Consider the following 21,665-nt stretch of genomic DNA (forward strand, 5'->3'; position numbering starts at 1 on the left):
TGTAAAAGTATGACAGATCAGATTTATTCAGACATAAAAGACACATTAACCCTTAAAGGACCCACTTTAGTTACTTTTACTCACTTTAAACACAGAGACTTGAACCTTTAATGGAAGCTCTCATTCACCAAACTAAAGCTCTACAGCTCTTTATTGATCCTCTTATTTCTATTTACACCTCCTGTGTCCAATCTGGTTGATTTGTAGTCTCACTAAAGCCAATAGCATCCATAGAAAGCTTTCACAGTTTTTAGCCTCAGATGTTTCAGTCCAGACTTTTTTTCCATTTCACTGTTTGAAAAGTCTGATGTTGAAAATTTAAATAAAAACCTTTGCAGGGACACGAGGGGTTTGCACTGTGGAAGTAGATGAATAATGGAATTAAATGATGGAAAGTGCTGCATGGGAATAACTGGGAATACTGACCTGACTCTGCATCAGTGAGACTGTCTTGTTCGTCTGTGTCCTCTGACCCGTACGTGTCTCTGCTCCGTCACAGCTACGAGTGTAACTGCGTGGGGACAGGCTTTGTGGGCGACCACTGCCAGGAGGACATTCCAGAGTGTGCGTCGGATCCCTGCCAGCACGGAGCCACGTGCGTAGAGGGAGTCAATCAGTACACCTGCCGATGCTGGCCAGGTACGCTCTGCTCTGTCATCACACCCAGGGACGTCCACACACAGCCTCCTCCTCATTAAGAGATTTTTTTTATTCATTTATTTGATAAGGACAAGTGTGAACAATCAAAATGTACCACACGAGAGCATTTATAGCCGAGGCTAAGTAGCATTGTCCGTCCCGAGAAGGGCTTTTCAAATGCACATAGAAAATACAGAATACGGATAATACATTTACCGTGACATTAATTCTGACATCATACAAAGGAAGTGCATTATACAAAAGAATCTAAAAATGATTACACACTTGGACTCTTTTTAAAACACGCTTTAGTTCATTTTTAAAAGCCCCCAGATCCTAAGTCCTGTTTCAGCTCAGGAAACAACGAGTTCCAGAGTTTAGCGCATTGGACAGTAAAGGCTGACTGTCCAAAGGTCTGTTTTCTAAGGGGCACGTTCACATTTCCATTAGCAGCTCCTGGTATGATGGAGCCCACAGATTGAAGTGGGACTATGAACCATCTGAGAACATCAGGGGTTTGGTTGTGCAAACATTTATACATTCATTTTAAATTACAAAATTTTATAAAATGTTCAAAGTTAAGAAAGTTTAACCGCTGCAATACTCCACAATGGTGCGTTCTGACATGTTTTATCTAATATTTTTAATGCTCTGTTGTAAATCAGTCTTAAAGGCCTGATTATTGTGGTATTTGCCTGTGACCAGGAGGTTAAACAGTAACTGAGATGAGAGAAAATCATTGCATAACAGTCCCATAAGATTAATACTAATATTAATGTTACTATAACTACTGATATTACTGTTACTATTACTGCTAATATTAATGTTATTATTATTATTATTATTATTATTATTATTATTATTATTATTATTATTATTATTAATATTACTGTTACTATAACTACTGATATTACTGTTACTATTACTGCTAATATTAATGTTATTATTATTATTATTATTATTATTATTATTATTAATATTACTGTTACTATAACTACTGATATTACTGTTACTATTACTGCTAATAATACTGTTATTATTACTACTAATATTACTGTTATTATTACTACTAATATTACAGTTATTATAACTACTTATATTACTGTTATTATTACTACTAATATTACTGTTATTATTACTACTAATATTACAGTTACTATAACTACTAATATTACTGTTATTATTACTACGAATATTACAGTTACTATAACTACTAATATTACTGTTATTATTACTACTAATATTAAAGTTACTATAACTACTTATATTACTGTTATTATTACTACGAATATTACAGTTACTATAACTACTAATATTACTGTTATTATTACTACTAATATTACAGTTACTATAACTACTAATATTACTGTTATTATTACTACTAATATTACTGTTACTAGTGTAATGACAGTTGCTGGTTGGTTGGTGTGTGTTCAGGTTACGAGGGTGAAAACTGTGAGGTGGACATCGATGAGTGCGAGCAGCAACCGTGCTCTAACGATGGACGCTGCTTCCAGCGCTCAGACCAGCTGAACTATGGAACACTTCCTGGACTGAGCGTCTTCAGCTACGAGGTCGCCGCCGGCTTCCTCTGCCAGTGTGTGCCGGGCTTCTCCGGTGAGTGTCCCACACGTCCCCTGACCTCTCCGGGTGCGAAGGAGTGTTTGAGTGATCGGAGGCTGATCAGCGTGCTCCTCCTGCAGGAGATAACTGCTCCGTCAACGTGGACGAGTGCGAGTCTGCTCCGTGTCAGCACGGCGGCAGCTGTCAGGACCGGGTCAACTCTTATCAGTGCGTGTGCCCCGATGGCTTCACAGGTAGGAGGAAGCTCTCTCTGCATCTGCTCACCTAATCTAATCTGCTAACCAAACATCTGCTCCCAGCTGCTCTTCCTCCAGAGACACCGCTCCACTCCAAACCATCACCCACACCTCCAAGATACAGGCAGGTCTAAAAGGAAACCTGGGGGGATGCTTTAGACCACCACGGTCAGCGTTCTCACAATAGAGTGATTTAAATCAGTTTAAACAGAACTGAAAGTGGGCGGGCATTGGAAGGTTTATGAAGGAGCGACCAGAATAGCAACCAGAACACAGACCAGGACAGGGACCAGAACAGGGACCAGAACAGGTACTAGGACAGGGACCAGAACAGGGACCAGAAGAGGGACCAAGACAGGGACCAGAACAAAGACCAGAACAAGGCTCAGTACAGGGACCAGAACAAAGACCAGGTCAGGGGCCATGACAGGAAACAGTATTCGTCGCAGTATTTTTCTGGCACAAAGCAGGGACGTTTCAGGAATAACCGGTTTAAGTTAGCCACTGAATTCCCAGATTTGAACTAAAACCAGGAAAAACCGCCGCAAAAAAGGCACCTGTGGTGGTTTCAGGCCTGCTTTGGATGGAGAGCAGACAGAAAGCCTCCATCAGTGAGCTCAGATGGTTAATCTGGTGTCAGTGATGAGCGATCATGGTGGGACGCTGCAGACGTGGGTGAGGGGCTTGTAGTGTGAGGACAATAACAGGTGCCATATGTCAGCCCTTCATTATGGGCATTAAACCAGGGTCTCCTTAGAAAATTGTCAGTGGATAGAAGATTACAGCAAAGCAGCTTAGGAGCCTGATTAAGACCTGATTTCACAAAAAGGTACTGGAAACACGGAAAACAAAACAGGAGCCTCGAGTCTGCTGGTGTGACGATATGAAAGAGCAAAGAAAGCTTAAAACCTCAGAAAATGTTATCTCATTAACTTCATTAGACGAGTGTGGAAAAGACAGATGTTAATCCATCAGATAAGGATTACCAACATGGCTACGTCTCTTCTTCAGAGTAGAAACTCACGTTTAGAGATGGGCAACTGGTGACTGATAGAAAATGCCAAATAAGCAAAATGACTTCATCAACACACGGAACGACTACAAAAATAAACATAATGATTCCAATAACACACAAAAGGACTACAGACATGCAAAATGTCAACAAAAATACATGACTCAAAGAAATAATATAAATGACTCAAAAACATATAAACATAACGACAGACTAAAAAGACTACAAAAATAAGATAAACAACTCAAAAAACACTCAAAATAACAACACAAAGACTCACAATAACTTCAATAACACACATAAATGACTGCAGACATGCAAATCGAGAAAAAAAAAACACAATGCCCCAATGGACAAAACTACACAGTTTTTGGTTTGGTCGGGCTGTTAGTGAGTGAGTTGGTCAGTGGGTTGAACTGTTGGTTGGTTAGTGGGTCTGTCAATCTGTCAGTTAGTGAGTCGGTCTGTAAGTTGGACTGTTGGTTGGTTAGTTGTCCAATAAGTTTATTTGGTTCGTTGCTTAGTCGGTCATTGAGGTGGAAAGTTTGCTGGTTAGTTGTTAAGTCAGACTGTTGGTTGGTCAGGACGATTCCTAGCCGATAGATGAGCTAGTTAGTTGGTCAGTCAGTGTTACTGTTGGTCGGTTAGTGGGTCAGTCAGTCAGTCACTTAGTTGACTATAAGGTTGGCCTGGGTCTTGGTTGGTTAGTAACTCTTACACTCAGATTGGAAATGGTTCCAAACTGTTCCAAAGAAGACGATGTTTAGCCTACCTCTGATTTTAAAACCCTTGCTGTCTTCAGACCACCTGCTCTGTGCTCATTCACTTGGAGTCTGGAACTGCTTCCTTTGTTAATCTCTGTTTTTAGAATCAAACTAGTGAACAGTTGTTTAAAGTCCTTGTGACTGATTGTTCTGACCCACTGATGTGTGACACTGGGGTCTGTGGTTGAAACCTTTGACGCTTGTTCCGGTTCACCTAGTGTGAGTTTACCAAAGCAGCAGAAGTTTGACTGCGATCAAAGCTGCAGACTTATTTACAGGTATGTGTTGACTCTGCGTCTGAAGACCAGATCTGCTCGCCCCAGTAACCCTCAGCCTTGAACCTGTGGCGCCTCCTGCTGGTCAGACTGGTTAGTTGGCCACCACGGCCCGGCCCAGGGAGCAGGGCGGGGGCTGCAGCACTGCATTCCTCCGGTCAGATGCTGACAGGAGGCAGCTGGAGGTTGGAGGCTTACTGCGCCGAGTGGTGGACAGCAGAGGAGCACAGAGGGAGGAGGGAGGGAGGGCGGGGGCGGGGCTGCAGGGTAATCACTCCTGCCTGGTACAGGGTGGAGGAGTGGAGGCACTTGTCCTGGTGGAGTCAGGAGTGGGCTGAGGTCTGTGGATCATGGGGGGAAGCAGGCTGATGCTGCTGCTGCTGTGCTGGTGTGGGCGTCGCTGGCTGACAGGTACAGGGTACAGGGTGGGTACAAGTACAGGGTGGGTGTGGGTACAGGGTGGGTACAGCAGACTTTCTGAATGCTGCCCTGATAGAAAGGGACACTTGTGTTTCAAACCTTTATTTAACCTGGAAAGTCTCATTGAGATTAAGAATCTCTCATTCAAGAGTCCTGAAAGCAGTTTATTTTGAGGGACTTGCTCAAGGTGCTACACTATAGACCCACAGTGGATTTTAAACAGCAACTCCTCGGTTACGAGCCCACTTCCTTAAGCGTTAAGCCACCACTACCCCAAGGCGGAGTCCTGGCACGCAGCAGGCTAACAGCTTTTGGCTCCTCGAGTGTGAAGGAAGTTACAGGACTTTGTTAATGTAAGCTGACCACAGGGATTATTGTTCCATGTGTGTAAATCTACTGCAGGGAGTAGAAGCTGTGGGCTCCCAACACTAAGAACACACTTCTCATGTTTTCAAATGTTTAAATGGATTTGTGACATTCTTACATGTTGTTCTCTTTTCAGTGCCAAAACCTGATACTTAATTAGTTCCCAGCGCTTTCTGTCATACCGTTTTCTATTCTCTGGATCTCTCTGTTTCAGCAGACACACGCTCGAACAACTTTTTCTTCTTTCAGGAGCAACTTCCCTACGCAAAGCACATTGAGTTTATAATTTCTCTTAAAAACGTTACAGTTCCAGCTGAAGATGATTGGATCGTCTGTAAAACCTGATCCTCTGTACTTGCATGGATGATGGATCTGAGCTCCTGTGAGCTAGACTAAATGTGGTGTCTCTTCTCCGCAGGTGTTCACTGTGAGGTGGACATCAACGAGTGTGACAGCAACCCCTGCAGGAACGGAGCGACGTGCGAAGATGCTACAAACTCCTACAGGTGTCACTGCCCCTCGCCGGAGCCCGGCCGCGAGCCCTGGGGAGGCCCCGACTGTGACACGGTCCTGGTGGGCTGCCGGCAGCACCAGTGTCAGCATGGAGCGGCCTGCAGCCCGCTCCTGACCTGGGACGGCGCCCACAGCTACAGCTGCCTGTGTCCGGCTGGCTGGACCGGACAGCGCTGCAACACCTCCACCACCTTCTCCTTCAGCTCCGAGGGCTATGTCCACATGCAGCTGCCGGACTTTACGAACAGGACTAAGAGACAGAGCGAAACCCGGGGGCTCCGCATGCAGCTGCGCTTCAGGAGCACACTGCCTGACATGCTGCTCTTCTACCGCGGCACCGCCGAGCACTTTCTGTCTCTGGAGCTCGTTGAAGGCTCCCTCCTGGCCAGGGTGAAGTCAGGGAAGATCCTGCAGGCTGTGTATCCTGGTCCAGTCCATGACGGAGAGTGGCATCAGGTTTCTGTGACCATGGACGACCGACTGGTTCTGACAGTACAAGGACCAGAATGTGAGAACGGATGCCAGGTGCAGAACCAGGGCCACAACCATCTGCTCTTCCTGCAGCCCAGCTCCTTCCAGCAGCTGTATGTGGGTGGGGCACCACCACAATACTGGGCCTCACTGTCTGGTGGGAAAGGATTCTTGGGCTGCATGGAGGACCTGCTGGTGGACCACAACCTGCTGCTGCCTCAGGACCTCCTCAGGGAGGAGAGCCACGGCCTAGAGCTGGGCTGCAGCAAACACGAGTGGTGTGAGGAGGAGCCTTGCATGCAGCGAGGACTGTGTGTTGACATGTGGGTGCGTGCGCACTGCCAGTGTCACCGGCCTTACTACGGAGAACGCTGTGAGAAAGGTAACCACACAACATGAGTTGAAGGTGGACCAACTAACAACCAGTCAAAAAAGCTGAGCATACAACTTTCATCTTTTGGTCAGCCTGCTGATTGGTTGACACCTTTTACAATCTCTTTTTCCATGCTTTTATTGATGGGGTGAATACTAATCTGATATGTTACCGCCCCCCAGGTCAGAGATAGAAATACACCACAACTTGTTCCCAGTTAGAGCGGTTTCTAACTCAGACATGGACAACCTTTATCACAGCAGGGTCACAAACATGTGATTGTATCTGGTCTGAGGGTCACATGATCAACATTCATGTCAGCATTAGAATAAAGACCAATCTGAATATTAACACAGGAAACAACACAGGGTTTGTGTGGTTTTTGTCGTCATTTTGTGTGTTTATACTCATTTTGTACATTTTTTTGTCAGTCACTACTTTTGTTGATGTTTTTTGGGCTTTGAGTCTTTTTGTGTATTTTTATTTTCATTTTGTAGTTTTTGGAGTCATTTCTGTTGTTATTTTTCTTGTTTTGTGTATTAGTTTTTTTGTGTGTTTTAGTAGATTTTTTCTGATGTATTTTTGCCGCCACGGTCATTCTGTTTATTGTTCTCTCATTGTGTGTGTATTTGTTGTTGTTTTGTGTTTGTTATGAGTCTTTTTGTTTGTTGTTCTGCATATTTTTGTCGCTTTTGTGTATATGTAGTTGTCCAGTGTGTTTTTGTCATTTTTTATGTGTATGTAATTTCTGTTTGTGTATATTTGTGGTCATCTTGTGTGTTTTTTATGGAGTCATTTTAAGTACTTTTGTTGTTGTTTTGGATATTATTCTGTTATTTTGTTTCATAGGGGGTATACTACGAAGCTCGTTTACGTCTTACGGAGCTAAATCACCATGGTAACTTAGGCTGAACGACTTGGCTGAACTAAACTTAAGCCTAACACTTAACCTCGTCGGGACCAGGTTATGAAGTGGATCAGATCTGAGCGAGTATAAAAGCTCCGCCTCCTAACCAATCCCTCCTGGTGCGTGCTGCACTAACACTGTTTGTGCAGCTGTCATCATGGTTTTGAATCCATTATATTTGTTTAAGATCAGAAGCTGTTCCTCCATCGTAAAAAATGTCACTCTACCAGGTTTTTCCATTGTAGTGATTGGTCAGACGCTGCAATCTCCACCCCTTTTATGGGAGCGCGCATGTAGCAGGCTGAAATCACTTTCACCTTCGTAGGACAGTTTCTCTCTGACAGTGAATGTTTGGTTAGGTGAAGCCCGCTAACAGAGATAACTCCAGGATATAATTATGTAGCTTTGTAGTATACCCCCTTAATGTATTGGGTGTGATGAGTCTTTTTGTGTATTTTTGTTTTCATTTTATGTTTTTTGAGTAATTTTTGTTGTCATTTTTCTCGTTTTGTGTATTTTAGTGGATTTATTTCAGTGCGATGAGTCTTGTGTATTTTTGGCATCATTCTGTATTCATTTTGTGTTTAACATTAGTTGTTTTGTGTTTGTGATGAGTCGTTTGGCCTGTCGTTCTGCATATTTTTGTGTGTGTATATCTTGGTGTTATTGCATAAATATTGGGTATTATTTCTAATTTTATATGTGTACATGTGTTATATTCTGTTACTTTGTGGTCATTTTGTGTGTTCATGGAGTAAGTCTTGTACTTTTGTTTTGATTTTGGACATTTTTTTTGTTAGTTTTTGTATTTCTGTTACTGTATTGTGTGTTATGAGTCTTTTTGTGTGTTTTTTTGTTTTAGTTTTGTGTATTTTGGAGTGATTTTTGTATACGTCAGTGATTTGTGGGTAATTAAAGTACAATAACTGTTGAAGAGGTTGCTAATATAAATATATAATCAAACAACTGAAGAGGAAGAAATGTATTTTCCACAAAGGCATTTGTATAAAAGAAAAGGTTTGTCAAAATGTAATAATAAAATAATCATAATTACAGCAATGAATTCAATTCAAAAATAAAAAAATTCTCTGGCTCTAATTAAATTATAGCTAAATTTATGAACTCAGTGTCATGCCAAATGTACCATGTGGTACATAATAGATAGAAACCCCAACCTGAACCCAAGAAAGTGGCTGGGCGTTGATCAGAAATGACACGACTAAGAACTTATAATAATAATAATAATAATAATAATAATAATAATAATAATAATAATAATAATAATAATAATACTTTCAATTTAAAAGCACCTTTCAGGTCACCCAAGGACACTGTAGATAAAAGCAGATTGGATTATGGATTATGTTCAATCTGACTTCATAAACTGAACCATGAAATGGAAATAAAAAATAATCACCAAAAATTATATATTACTCAGTAAAGGTAGGGTGTATAAATGTAACAAATTACTTAACAAGTTATTTTAAAAAGTACAAGTAAAATTACTGATTTAGAAATATACAAGTACACATAAAAGCTCAATTACAGTAACGTGAGTATTTGTATTTGATGTTTTTTTAATCTTTATTATGTCTCATTGTCCCTGTCTCTGACAGAGTACCCGTCGGCGACCTATGGTTATGAGAACACCAGCAGTTTTTCCACCTTCGACATCTCAGAGACTCACGGAGAAAACTTCAGCGTCTCCTTCGTGCTGCGCTCCCTCAAACACAGCAGCCTGCTGCTGCAGTTCCAAAGGTACGGCAACGCCTACCTGACCATCTACCTTAAGGACGGGACCGTGGCCGTCTACAGCCCGTACACCACGCTGCTGTCCGAGGCCCGGCTGGTCACCGATGGCCACGACAACCTGGTGACCATCAGGGTGCGCTACGGCCATGTAGTCTTCCCCCGAGCGGGGAACCACCGAGCGTTGGGGAACGTGAGCGTGGAGGCGGGTGACGTGGTGCACGTCGGAGGTCTTCCAGCAGGCGGGAGCACCAACGCCTGGGGCGGGAACTTTAAAGGCTGCCTGCAGGACATCCGGCTGGACCACAGACACCTGACCTCAGAGCAGCATCTGGACGGGATGGAGGTTTACACGGCGAGTGTGGAAGAGAACGTGCTGCCAGGATGTCACAGCGATGACACGTGCAAGGTAACGAGGAACACAGTAGCACCTCTGGGGCAGTTACATGAGCTTGTCCCTTGGGGGCACTGTTTCTGGAGTAGAGAACATTTCATGTGCTTTTGATGGCACCATAACCGCTTCACCTGTCCGCCCACAATGCTGTGCGCTCTACATCATCTGCAACACTTCATGTGTATGGTGCGAGCTAATGCTGCGTTCACATCGGATGCGTCACGAAATGTCCGGACGTCCAGATAACATGCGTCCTAGATGCAAAATCTTTCCTGTGCGGCGGTGTGGTCCGATCCGCATGTCAAGTGTGTTGGCCGTGCAAGCGCGCTCCCTATTTTACGCATATCTGCACACCCGCACATTCGCAAGAGTTGAAAATATTGAACGAATGCGACTGTTTTGCATGATGAAAGCCAATCAGAGTCTTTGTTGGTGATGACGTCATGCCGTCAACACGGACACCGGTCTGTTCAACCATTCAATGACACGGCCTTTATAACCGGGGCCGGACTAGGAAGGATTTGGTGTGGAGGAGAATCAGCGAGGAGGTGGTAGTAGCAGATAAAAGTTCTCTCTGTGGTTTTCATCTCTGAAAGTTGGCACTGAGCTAGGATAGCATTAGCCGCTAATCACACCGGCTTTTTTCACTGGTGGTTTATGTTTATAAGAGGAGAAAAAGGAGCACAGCTCCCCGCTTTAGCAGGCAGTGAAACTCACCGAGTTGGATGTGTCGCTGGTGGGCGGTGCTTCGCTTCAGACGTGCGTATGATGCGAATGCGGTACGTTTCGTACGCCAGATGCATCCGGTGCCACAGAAGAGCGTTTGCGTTCACAGCTCACCTCAATTGCTATAAAGTTTGAGTCCGGCAAAAACAGACTTTGTTTGCATTCCAAACGAGGTGGAATACAAAATATAAAGCGTAGCGAGTCAGTGACTTGTTTTGTCCTGGACGAACCTGGTGTGTTTACACATCCTTCCTCATCCTCACAGTGATGATTTCCTCTCCCATCAACAGAAAAACTGGCCTGATTTCATAGCATCCTTCCATTTTATGTTTTTGACTTTTTCAAACCAAATCTTGTGAAATCTAGAGCTGCACGAGCCAATATTTGATTATTTCATTTATTTACTTATTAGTTTAAAAATATATATATATTTTGTGCATTTGTGTTGCCCTTTAGTGCTTTTTCCAGTGATCTTGTATGTTGTTTGGAGTAATTACTGTATGTGTGTTTTTGTTATAATTATGGGCATTTTTCTGTGATTTTATATGTTGTTTGAAATCATTTTGTGTTTTATGTTTCTTTTTTTGTGTATATTTGTAATCCTCCTGTGTGATTTGTGGTTTAATTTGGTAATTTTATGTATTTTGGTTGTCTCTTTGTGCATTTTTCAGTGATTTTGTACACTATTTGAAGTCATTTTGTGTATTTTTGGTGTTGTTTTCTTTATTTTATATTTTTTGTGTGATTTGTGATTCAGTTAAGTAATTTTGTGTATTTTGGTTGCCCTTTGGTGCATTTTTAAGTGATTTTATATGTTGTTTGGGGGTATTTTGTGTATTTTGTTGTTATTTTGTATTTTTCCGTCAATTTTGTGTGTTTCTAAGTCATTTTGTGCATTTACTTTTGGGGCCGCACAAATACTAGACTGAGGGCCGCATGTGGCCCTCATGTCTGCCTTGGCATTTGGTCTAAGTCACCTGTGGGGTCGGCCCAGGTGAGAGAGCTAATCCTCCCGTGTGGGTGTCTGTGTACAGGTTGACCCATGCCTGAACGCCGGGCGCTGCCGGGTCACCTGGAACGACTTCAGCTGCGACTGCTCCATTAACTTCTCAGGCCGGCTGTGCCAGACGCGGCTGTGGTGCGTGGACAAGCCGTGCGAGGACGGCGTGCGCTGCGTGGACCTCCAGGACGGCTACGAGTGTGAGTGGCGTGTTTATCTCGTAATGTGTAATTAGATTTACAGGCTTTACAGTGAACTGAGACAAGGTTTCACACTCAGACTGTTGGACTACTTTTTTTTTTTTTTTTTTTTTTTTTTTTCACGATACTGGGTTCACGATATGATTCTCTCACGATTTTTTTCATTTACAAAATGGGACTGTAGACAAATTTTTTTTTTTGGGAAAAAAACACTATTATTTTCCTTTTATTTTTCATTGTCAAAAGAATTCCTTGATAAACTATTCAAAACAATGCAATTTAACTAAAAATAAATCTTGAATGAAATAAATAAAGGAATAATACAAATGAAAATGAAGCCTATTAATTTAAATTCTGGTTCTATAATAAACAATGCAAAACTGCATAATAGTTCTTTTTCTTTTTAAAAGTGCAACTGAAAATGTATTTTGTGCCTCAACAATTGTCATTGCACTCATTTACGTCATATTTGTTTGAACCAGCAGAGGGCGCTGGTAACACAGTGGTCGGTTGGCATGCAGATATCTTGCAGTGAAGAAGAGAAGCTATGCTAGCTGACAGAGCTAATAGAAAAACGTGACTTTTACAGATATTCAAGTAATATTACAGATATTCTTTCGGTGCTAAAGGGGTAATGAATCATTTATTAACATATTTAAGAGTAGAAGGCAGCCAGAAAGAAAGTATTAGAAGACTCTGCCTGCCGCCAACACTTCCGGATAGAGCCCTCTGCTGGTTAAAAAAACTACTGCGATTCAATTGTCAGAAAATCGATATCAACCGTGATACCTATGAATCGATTTTTAACTGCCTTACGATTAATCGTTACATCCCTACCCGTGACTGTTACAATTTAACCATCAAAAGATTTAAACTCATAATTTATAAAAAAAATAAGACTTTTCTGCCCAATAATGTTGGATAAGCAACATAATGCTAGAATTAACACTTCTGCCATTCTATATAATATTCATAGGTTTCAACTTGTGGTTCGTGACTCAAAAATGGGCCGTGAGAATGTTTTCTGACAGGCAGACTGGCTAAAACTTGGACTACTGTTTAAATCTCATAAAAATACATTTCAATAACTAATAATTTTAGTAATAAAGTAATAATAATAAACAAAAATAAAGTAATAAAGTTTTTTGTTAATCAAGTGCAATCCCCCCCTTGCAATAAAAACAATATTTTTATGTTCGATTAAAAAAGGTTAAAAAGGTTTGACTTTTTTGAAAAAATCAAAATTTAGACTATTCTTCAAATCTCATGAAAATAACTATTGATAACTATGAAGTAAAAAAGCTCTTTATTAATAAAGTGCAAAGGAAATACATGAATATATTTCATGCTCAAGGTTCAATAACCTTGAGCACCTTTTCCACCATTTTTGGTCACTTTTGACCCATTTTATTTTTGATTAAAACAAGGATTTACATATTTAAAAATGACTATATACTATGGCGCAAACAATATTAAACTTTCTGGATAACAGTAGATATTATTCAGACAAATAAATAAATGTGGTTCTCACAGATTCATAGAACAATAGACCATCATTTTGCTGACTTTATGGATGGACCCCAAAAATCTCTCCCCTTTATTCCCCCTTATAAATGGCCCTGTCACTGTTCAATGCTCATGTCTGTGTTTAACCACCTTCAGGTGCAGTGGGGGTCCCCGGTCTCTGACAACTTTATTTTTGGGGTTGGGTGCTGAAAAGGTTAAGAACCATTGCTTTAAACTATTGTGACTTATTCTATAAGAATAACAAACAAAGTGTAAAGTAACAGAGAATGAGGCTGCGTCCAAATAGTCCCTTCTATCTCCTTTCCTATCCAGTGTTCCTTCACCCCGAGAAGTGTTTAAGTGGTGGCCATGATAAAGAGCGTTCAAGTTCTCTTTAAGCTCAGGAAAAGGGGCTCAATGTTTAATTTTTTACCTCCTTTAGCCTAGAAAACACTGATGCATCCTTTACCAAAGGAGACGAGATAATTCTGACCCACAATTGCTTGCGGCGACAACATTTAAAGGGACACCCACACTGGAGTGCTTACGAAAACTCACAATGACCAACAGAGATCATGTAAGCTACCAATGCAATAATAAATATCTTTTTATATGTAAGACATATCAGATTATAACTGACCAATGATAATTTCATATGTTTCTGCTGTTAAGTGTTAATTCAATTCAAATCAATCTTATTTGTATAGCACAATATACAACAAAGTCATCTCAATGCGCTTATCAAAATATAAAATTCATAATAAGAAAGAAAAAACCCAACAAGATCCAAATGAACAAGCATTTAGCCATCTAACAAAATCAACATCATAAACTCCATTAAAGAAACATAAACAATTATTTAATATAGCCTCCATACTCTCCCAACAAGATATATCTCATGACACGACAGCACATCCGTTGTTTGTGTTGGAAACACAGAAACACGGAGAAAATGACAAAAACAACTCAGAACAGCCTCAGTGAGGAGCATCCACAAAGCCAATCCTTCCTTTTGTACAATTCACTGTATAAAATATGAAACATTTTCTGACCTTACCTTAGCTGAAGGTCTGGTAACTCAGGTGTTGGTCTCCCATCTTTTAAAAGCTGTCGTTTTTCCTCAAAAAAAAGTTTCTCTATCGTCTCCAGCGCTGTCATCCTGTCTGTAGTGTTATCCCGCCCACTAGCTAGAGAACGTAGCAGCAGCAGTCACGTGGCATCTATTCACTAATGTACTGTGAACTTAGTATAGCATTTAGCATAACGCGGTTACGTGCAAAGGCAGATCTCTACGCTGCCTTTGCACGTAAATGGTTGTCATCTTGGGGACCTGACTGCGCATGCGCAAACACGTAAAAACATGTAATGGGAATGGAGGCAGAAGAGCAACGTGCCTTTGGGAGGGGGCGTGGCCTCCCTCTGCCTTACAGTGAAGTGAAAAAAAAAGACTGTGCAGCTGTTCCAGGAAATAGCACTGTTTAGTAATTTGGGCTATGAAACGCACAAAATGAGGACACTTTCAAACTTATATGTACTGTAGGCTATTGGAAATGGAAAAAATAAATAATTTATAATTCTATTATAATTAAAAAGAATAAAAAAATTATAATTGAAACAAATAATTAAAATATCAATTCACCCTTGGGTAGGCACTGCCTACCTCGCCTACCCTGACGGCACGTCACTGGTGATTTTTGAGATTATATCAGCAGAAAGTGGTATGAATGAGCTTTTAGTCCATGGCAGACGTCACTAACCTGTGCTGCCGTCAGAATATTACGTCACCTAGTTAAAGTGCATCTGATTGTCATGACAAAACGTGATCGCCTTTCCCTAATTCCTCTTCTAACACCTTTCCATAACCCCAAGATGTCATCCATGGGGTTAAGGAAAAGTGGATGGGAAAGGAAACTAATCAGACCCAGCCTGAGAATGTGCAGATTGTGAACAGTTGAACACTTTGTTGTAGCTTGTCTGACTCAGCCTGGAGAAACATATTTAAATATTAGTTGTGTTGTTTTGTGTCGTAGCTTTTTGAGTTCTTCAGGTTTTCTCTTCCACCTGCAGGTTTAACAGACGCCATCTTCCAGGACAACTCCCTCCAGTACTCAGCTAATGGCTCCCTGCAGAACCCGGTGACCAGCATCACTGTGAACGTGAGGACGCGTGACGAGGACGGGATCATGTTTCGTGCTGCCGGCGGCGCCGAGGTGCTCTGCCTCGGCCTTCTGAACTCCAGCCTGCTGGTGAAGCTGGACAGCGGTGAGGGAGGAGAGCTGCTGGCTTTCACCAGCGACCGCACCATTGCTGACGGGACGTGGCACCAAATCCAGCTCTCCATGGTGGACCCCGCCATGCCCGCCTCCCGCTGGCACCTCACTGTGGATGGGCAGAGGGCTGGAGGCAGCTTTGGAGTCAACGGCAACCTCAACTTCCTCAACGACACCAAAATATGGCTGGCGGAAAAATACACCGGATGTCTGGGCAACGTCAGAGTTGGCGGAGTCTACCTGCCTCTCATTAAGGTGCCCGATGCGCCTCAGGCCAGCCGCTTCACCAGGCTGGGCGGACACGAGCCGATCATTGGATGCCAGGGGGCGCCGATCTGCGACTCCCAGCCGTGCCTCAACCAGGGCGTGTGCCAGGACCAGTTCAACCAGTTTAACTGTAGCTGCAGCCCCGGATGGGAGGGCGAGCTGTGCGAGACGGAGACCAACGAGTGCGCCGCCGATCCCTGCCTGTACGGGACGTGCAAGGACCTGCTGGCAGACTACGAGTGCTCGTGCGAGCCGGGATACAAAGGGAAGGCGTGTGGTGAGGAAGTGGATGACTGCCTGCTCTTCAGCTGTGTGAACGGAGGCTCGTGTGTGAAGACGGCGGCGACGCACACGTGCTCCTGTCCTCCGGGATACGTCGGAAAACGCTGCCAGTGAGTGCACAACAGCCTTGCGGTCAATTATAATTTGAATCGCACAATTTATAATAATTACAATTATGGCACAATTTTAATTGTAATTCAAAACATCTGTTGCTGCTGTAATTTAATTGCAATTGAGTTAAGATAATTTACTTTGTAATTGTAATTACTTTGAAATTTCTATAAAAGTGGTCAATTATGATTGAACGCTAAACTGGGGAACCATGTTAAAGTTCTATGTACAGTTCTACACATATGTAGTTAACAATTAATACAATGTTTCATATCAAGCTTTCCCACATTTTACCATTTAAAAAAATATAAATCAAGGGGTATACTTACACAAAAAAGGCTCAGACGCCCACACCAAAAATATTAAAACCTATATTTTCATTGATTAGGAAGCATAACAAGGTAACCAATAGATATTAGATGATAGATATTTGTTTTTAGTGTATTTTACAGCTGATTTCGGACCTGTTTTCATAAGAGATGCTAACAGAAAGTTAACACAAAAGAATGGTTAACTTTTATAAGGTTATTTATTTCAGACTCAGTAATTGTGATTATTTGTAATTTAACTTAAAATAATTGTAATTGACTTTCTGAGGATAAAAAAAAAATGTAATTTAATTTTAATTGGAAAAAATGCTGGTTACTGTGATCGTAATTGAATTGTAATTGAACATGGGTAATTGAAAAATTTAATTGACCCCAACCCTGGTGCTCGTCTACCAAAGCGGCTTTAGACAGAAAATGCAAATGCAAAAACTAATTTACCAACATTAGACGAACAGGGAGAAAGAAGGACTCCCTGAAATACACATTTATATTTATAAATACAGTAAATGTATCTTTATGAATACATTTACCATCCTTGTGAACTTTATAAACTTGTATCTTTTTCAATAAACCCAGTATATTTATGATTAAATGGTCAACAAATACTGATGGCAGATAATAAACTAGACAAATTTGATTTGATTGTAGGTTTTGTACAAATAATATGTAAGTGGTCTTAAAGTCTTGTTGTAACAACACTCTTATCGTTCTTAACTTTTCGAACAAAAAGTTAAAAACCTAAATACATAACTTAAATAAGCTAATTACTATTCATTTGTCTGTGTGCGTCCTGCAGGTGGCGTTACCCTCCGGCGGCGTGTGACGCTAACGCCGACTGCCTTAACGGAGGCGTCTGCATCGGAGGCGACCTGGGAGGAAACTGCACGTGCAAACCAGGATACAGTGGCCTCAGGTGGGACTCACTTCACTGCATCGAGCCTCTGATTTTCAGTGATCGCTGAAAACAAACAGAAACTACAGAATATTCTGAAGCAGAAATAGCTACAGTGTTATTAATATTGCCTATAATCTTCTAAATGTACTTATTAGAAGATCTATGTCTAACAAAACACATTATTATGCACCATAATATTTGTTTTGTTCACTTTTAAAATGGGACTATTTTACAGTTTTAGAGAATGGATTCCTCTATCTTGAAATCATGTGATTGATGATGTCACATGGCCCCATTGCCTGTAAACATCCCATTGTTTTCTATTGTAGTGAAGCATTCAGCCTGTTTTTAAATATCATTTAGCAGCTTTTTCAGTCAAAATGACAACTTGTGCTGCTTTTGCTTTTGGCTGCTTGTGGGTGTGAATTTTCAACAGTCCATTTAACTTGGGCTAACAATGGGCTGTTTATAGGCAGTGGACCTTGTGACATCATTAATTAAGTGATTTCAAGATTGTAAAATTGTCAGGTGGTCCCATTTTTAAAAGTGAATGAAATGAATGTGGTGCAAAAAACATTTTTTAGGAAGTTTAACAGCTTGCACTAACATCTTATTTGGGAAAGACGAAACAGAAATGAATAAACTGTGGAATGGAATCGGGGAACTCAAACCACCTGCTTTTTTGAGGAAGAAACTTTTTTTTATCAACGTTTTTTTTGGCACTTAGCTTTTCACTCTTTACTTTTGCACATTTTGGAACATTTCTGAACTTGAACTTTTTGACATGGACGAAAGCAGAGATTCTCAACTGATGGGTCGGGACCCAAAAGTGGGTCGCAGACGTGTACTGGATGGGTCGTGGACAGCTGGTCAAAAATGAACAAATACCTCATCTCATGTTGGACTTGTCTTTTGTTTAAAATAACATTTAAAATGCATGTTGCAAGGAAAAATATATAGATTTATATTTAAAAAAAAAAACAATATAATATATATATGTGTATGTTTTCAACAGCTGTTTTTGAAAAACTAAATTTAATTGGTTGAATTCTAAAAAAAAAAAAAAATGGGTCGTGATTTAATGACCGTGGAAAAATGTGGGTCCCAGGGTGAGACCAGGTGAGAACCCCTGGACTAAAGGATGTGTGTACCCTCAACATATTAGCGAGCATGTTTAAACTCAGACTGTTGATGTGTTTCAGGTGTGAGGCTGAAATCAACGAGTGCCAGTCCAACCCGTGTCTCAACGGCGCCACCTGTCTGGACCGGCTAAACCACTTTCAGTGTTTGTGTGCGAAGGACTTCAGCGGGAGACTCTGCGAGAACCACGTGAGAGTTTGTGGCTTTCTTTTACACAAAATGTAGAAAACTGTATGTAGAGTAGAATGGAATCGATTGATAACATCAGTATCATTGACAGTTATTTCAACATCTTTAGATTTAATTGAACTATCATAATATCACATAAAATCACATGAATTTATGGAAAACAACACTCTGTGTCATGAATATTTATTTTCTGTAAAAAATGTGATTTAAAGAGACATAAAATTAAGTTTCTGTTACTGAAAACATAGTACAATACTGCCCCCTACTGTTAGAAGAAAGTTCAGATGGCTCTATACTTGATATATAATCCTCCTTCAAAATAAAAGCACACGATTTTTATTTTCTGTCCTATGAAAATTCCAACTATTTTATAATTATACCTGAAGCTGGGATTCAATCCATTTTTATCTTTTGGGATTTTGTCCGTTGGGATGTTGCCTGTCGGAATGTTGTCTGTTGGGATTTTGTCCATTGTGATCTTATCCATTGGGATCTTGTCAGTTGGGATGTTTTCTTTTGGGATGTTGTCCATTGGGATTTTGTCCATTGTGATGTTGTCCATTTGGATGTGGTCCATTGTGATCTTATCCATTGGGATGTTGTCTTCTGTCATGTTGTCCGTTGGGATCTTGTCTGCTGGCATGTTGTCCATTGGGATGTGGTCTTCTGTCATGTTGTCCATTGGGATCTTGTCTGCTGGCATGTTGTCCATTGGGATGTGGTCCATTGTGATCTTATCCATTGGGATGTTGTCTGCTGTCATGTTGTTCGTTGGGATCTTGTCTGCTGGCATGTTGTCCATTGGGATGTTGTCTGTTGAGATGTTGTCTGTTGAGATGTTTTCTGTTGGGATGTTGTCCGTTGGGATGTTGTCTGTTGAGATGTTGTCTGTTGGGATGTTGTCTGTTGGGATGTTGTCCGTTGGGATGTTGTCTGTTGAGATGTTGTTTGTTGAGATTTTGTGCGTTGGGATGTTGTCTGTTGAGATGTTGTCTGTTGGGATGTTGTCCATTGGGATGTTGTCTGTTGGGATGTTGTTTGTTGGGATGTTGTTTGTTGGGATGTTGTCTGTTGAGATGTTGTCTGTTGAGATGTTGTCCATTGGGATGTTGTCTGTTGGGATGTTGTTTGTTGGGATGTTGTTTGTTGGGATGTTGTCTGTTGAGATGTTGTCTGTTGGGATGTTGTCCGTTGGGATGTTGTCTGTTGGGATGTTGTCCGTTGGGATGTTGTCTGTTGAGATGTTGTCCGTTGGGATGTTGTTTGTTGGGATGTTGTCCGTTGGGATGTTGTCTGTTGAGATGTTGTCTGTTGAGATGTTGTCTGTTGGGATGTTGTCCGTTGGGATGTTGTCTGTTGGGATGTTGTCCGTTGGGATGTTGTCTGTTGGGATGTTGTCCGTTGGGATGTTGTCTGTTGAGATGTTGTCTGTTGGGATGTTGTTTGTTGGGATGTTGTCTGTTGGGATGTTGTCTGTTGAGATGTTGTCTGTTGGGATGTTGTTTGTTGGGATGTTGTCCGTTGGGATGTTGTCTGTTGAGATGTTGTCTGTTGAGATGTTGTCCGTTGGGATGTTGTCTGTTGAGATGTTGTCTGTTGAGATGTTGTCTGTTGAGATGTTGTCTGTTGGGATGTTGTTTGTTGGGATGTTGTCCGTTGGGATGGTGTCCGTTGGGATGTTGTCTGTTGAGATGTTGTCTGTTGGGATGTTGTCTGTTGGGATGTTGTCCGTTGGGATGTTGTCTGTTGGGATGTTGTCCGTTGGCATGTTGTCCGTTGGGATGTTGTCTGTTGGGATGTTGTCTGTTGAGATGTTGTCTGTTGGGATGTTGTCCGTTGGGATGTTGTCTGTTGGGATGTTGTCCGTTGGCATGTTGTCCGTTGGGATGTTGTCTGTTGAGATGTTGTCCATTGGGATGTTGTCTGTTGAGATGTTGTCCGTTGGGATGTTGTCTGTTGAGATGTTGTCTGTTGAGATGTTGTCTGTTGAGATGTTGTCCATTGGGATGTTGTCTGTTGAGATGTTGTCCATTGGGATGTTGTCTGTTGGGATGTTGTCCGTTGGCATGTTGTCCGTTGGGATGTTGTCTGTTGAGATGTTGTCCATTGGGATGTTGTCTGTTGAGATGTTGTCCGTTGGGATGTTGTCTGTTGAGATGTTGTCTGTTGAGATGTTGTCTGTTGAGATGTTGTCTGTTGAGATGTTGTCTGTTGAGATGTTGTCTGTTGGGATGTTGTCTGTTGGGATGTTGTCTGTTGGGATGTTGTCCATTGCGATGTTGTTTGTTGAGATTTTGTCCAATTACCGTGTGTTTCTCTTGCAGAAGAAGACTCTGACTGAAGGCATTCCCTGGCTGGCGGTGACCATTCCTCTGACCACGCTGTGCGTGCTGTTGGCCATTCTCACCGTCTTCTGCCTCGTCATGACCGCTCGGAAGAAGCGTCAGTCTGAGGGCACGTACAGCCCCAGCTCACAGGAAGTAGCCGGCGCCCGGCTGGAGATGGGCAGTGTTCTTAAAGTGCCACCAGAGGAGAGGCTGATCTGAGCTCTGCAGCCTAAAGGGTTAAAGACGATTGGCATCACAAGCACAGGGAGCGGGGACACTTTCCCTTTAAGGACAAAAGTATCGCTTCACCAGCAGGCCTTTGTGAGCGGCTGAGCCTCTACCAATGCTCTGACAGGCCTCAAGATGCTGGATAATCTATTTATTTTCATTGAATCAATGCAGCACACTGTATTTTTGCCTCCTAAAACACTGAGGAAAGACTGTTTCTAGTTTCAAAGATGCTGTGGACGTGCGTCAGTAAACCACATCCCATGATGTGAATCGAGGCGCCGTGCACTTAACTGTACACTTTATATCCGTAGCCCGGCTGTTTGTCTTTCCACCTTTAGGCCCAGAAAGAAAAAGAAAGAGCAGAACAAGCTGAAAAAGACCAGACTTGGTCTCACAACTACTGCCAAACGATACACACGGGATTATATTCCCTCCAAATTCACTTTAGGTCACATTATGGATCACCAATCGAGGCATTTTTTTATTGGC

General features: G+C 41.8%; 1 protein-coding gene across 1 annotated transcript in view; it reads left to right on the forward strand.

The window, feature by feature from the left end:
• LOC114469889 (protein crumbs homolog 2-like) overlaps positions 1-21,342 on the forward strand; it is a 38,195-nt gene extending 16,853 nt beyond the window's left edge. Inside the window, exons 4-13 of the mRNA XM_028457778.1 lie at positions 500-639; positions 2,077-2,256; positions 2,343-2,456; positions 5,715-6,662; positions 9,177-9,718; positions 11,464-11,629; positions 15,203-16,064; positions 17,191-17,307; positions 18,492-18,618; positions 20,943-21,342. Of these exons, the coding sequence (XP_028313579.1) occupies positions 500-639; positions 2,077-2,256; positions 2,343-2,456; positions 5,715-6,662; positions 9,177-9,718; positions 11,464-11,629; positions 15,203-16,064; positions 17,191-17,307; positions 18,492-18,618; positions 20,943-21,164 (3,418 nt within the window). The 3' untranslated portion in view covers positions 21,165-21,342. The remainder of the gene's footprint in view (positions 1-499; positions 640-2,076; positions 2,257-2,342; positions 2,457-5,714; positions 6,663-9,176; positions 9,719-11,463; positions 11,630-15,202; positions 16,065-17,190; positions 17,308-18,491; positions 18,619-20,942) is intronic.
• Positions 21,343-21,665: the final 323 nt, after the last annotated feature.

Source organism: Gouania willdenowi, chromosome 9, assembly GCF_900634775.1.
Source record: "Gouania willdenowi chromosome 9, fGouWil2.1, whole genome shotgun sequence".
Lineage (NCBI taxonomy): Eukaryota > Metazoa > Chordata > Actinopteri > Blenniiformes > Gobiesocidae > Gouania > Gouania willdenowi.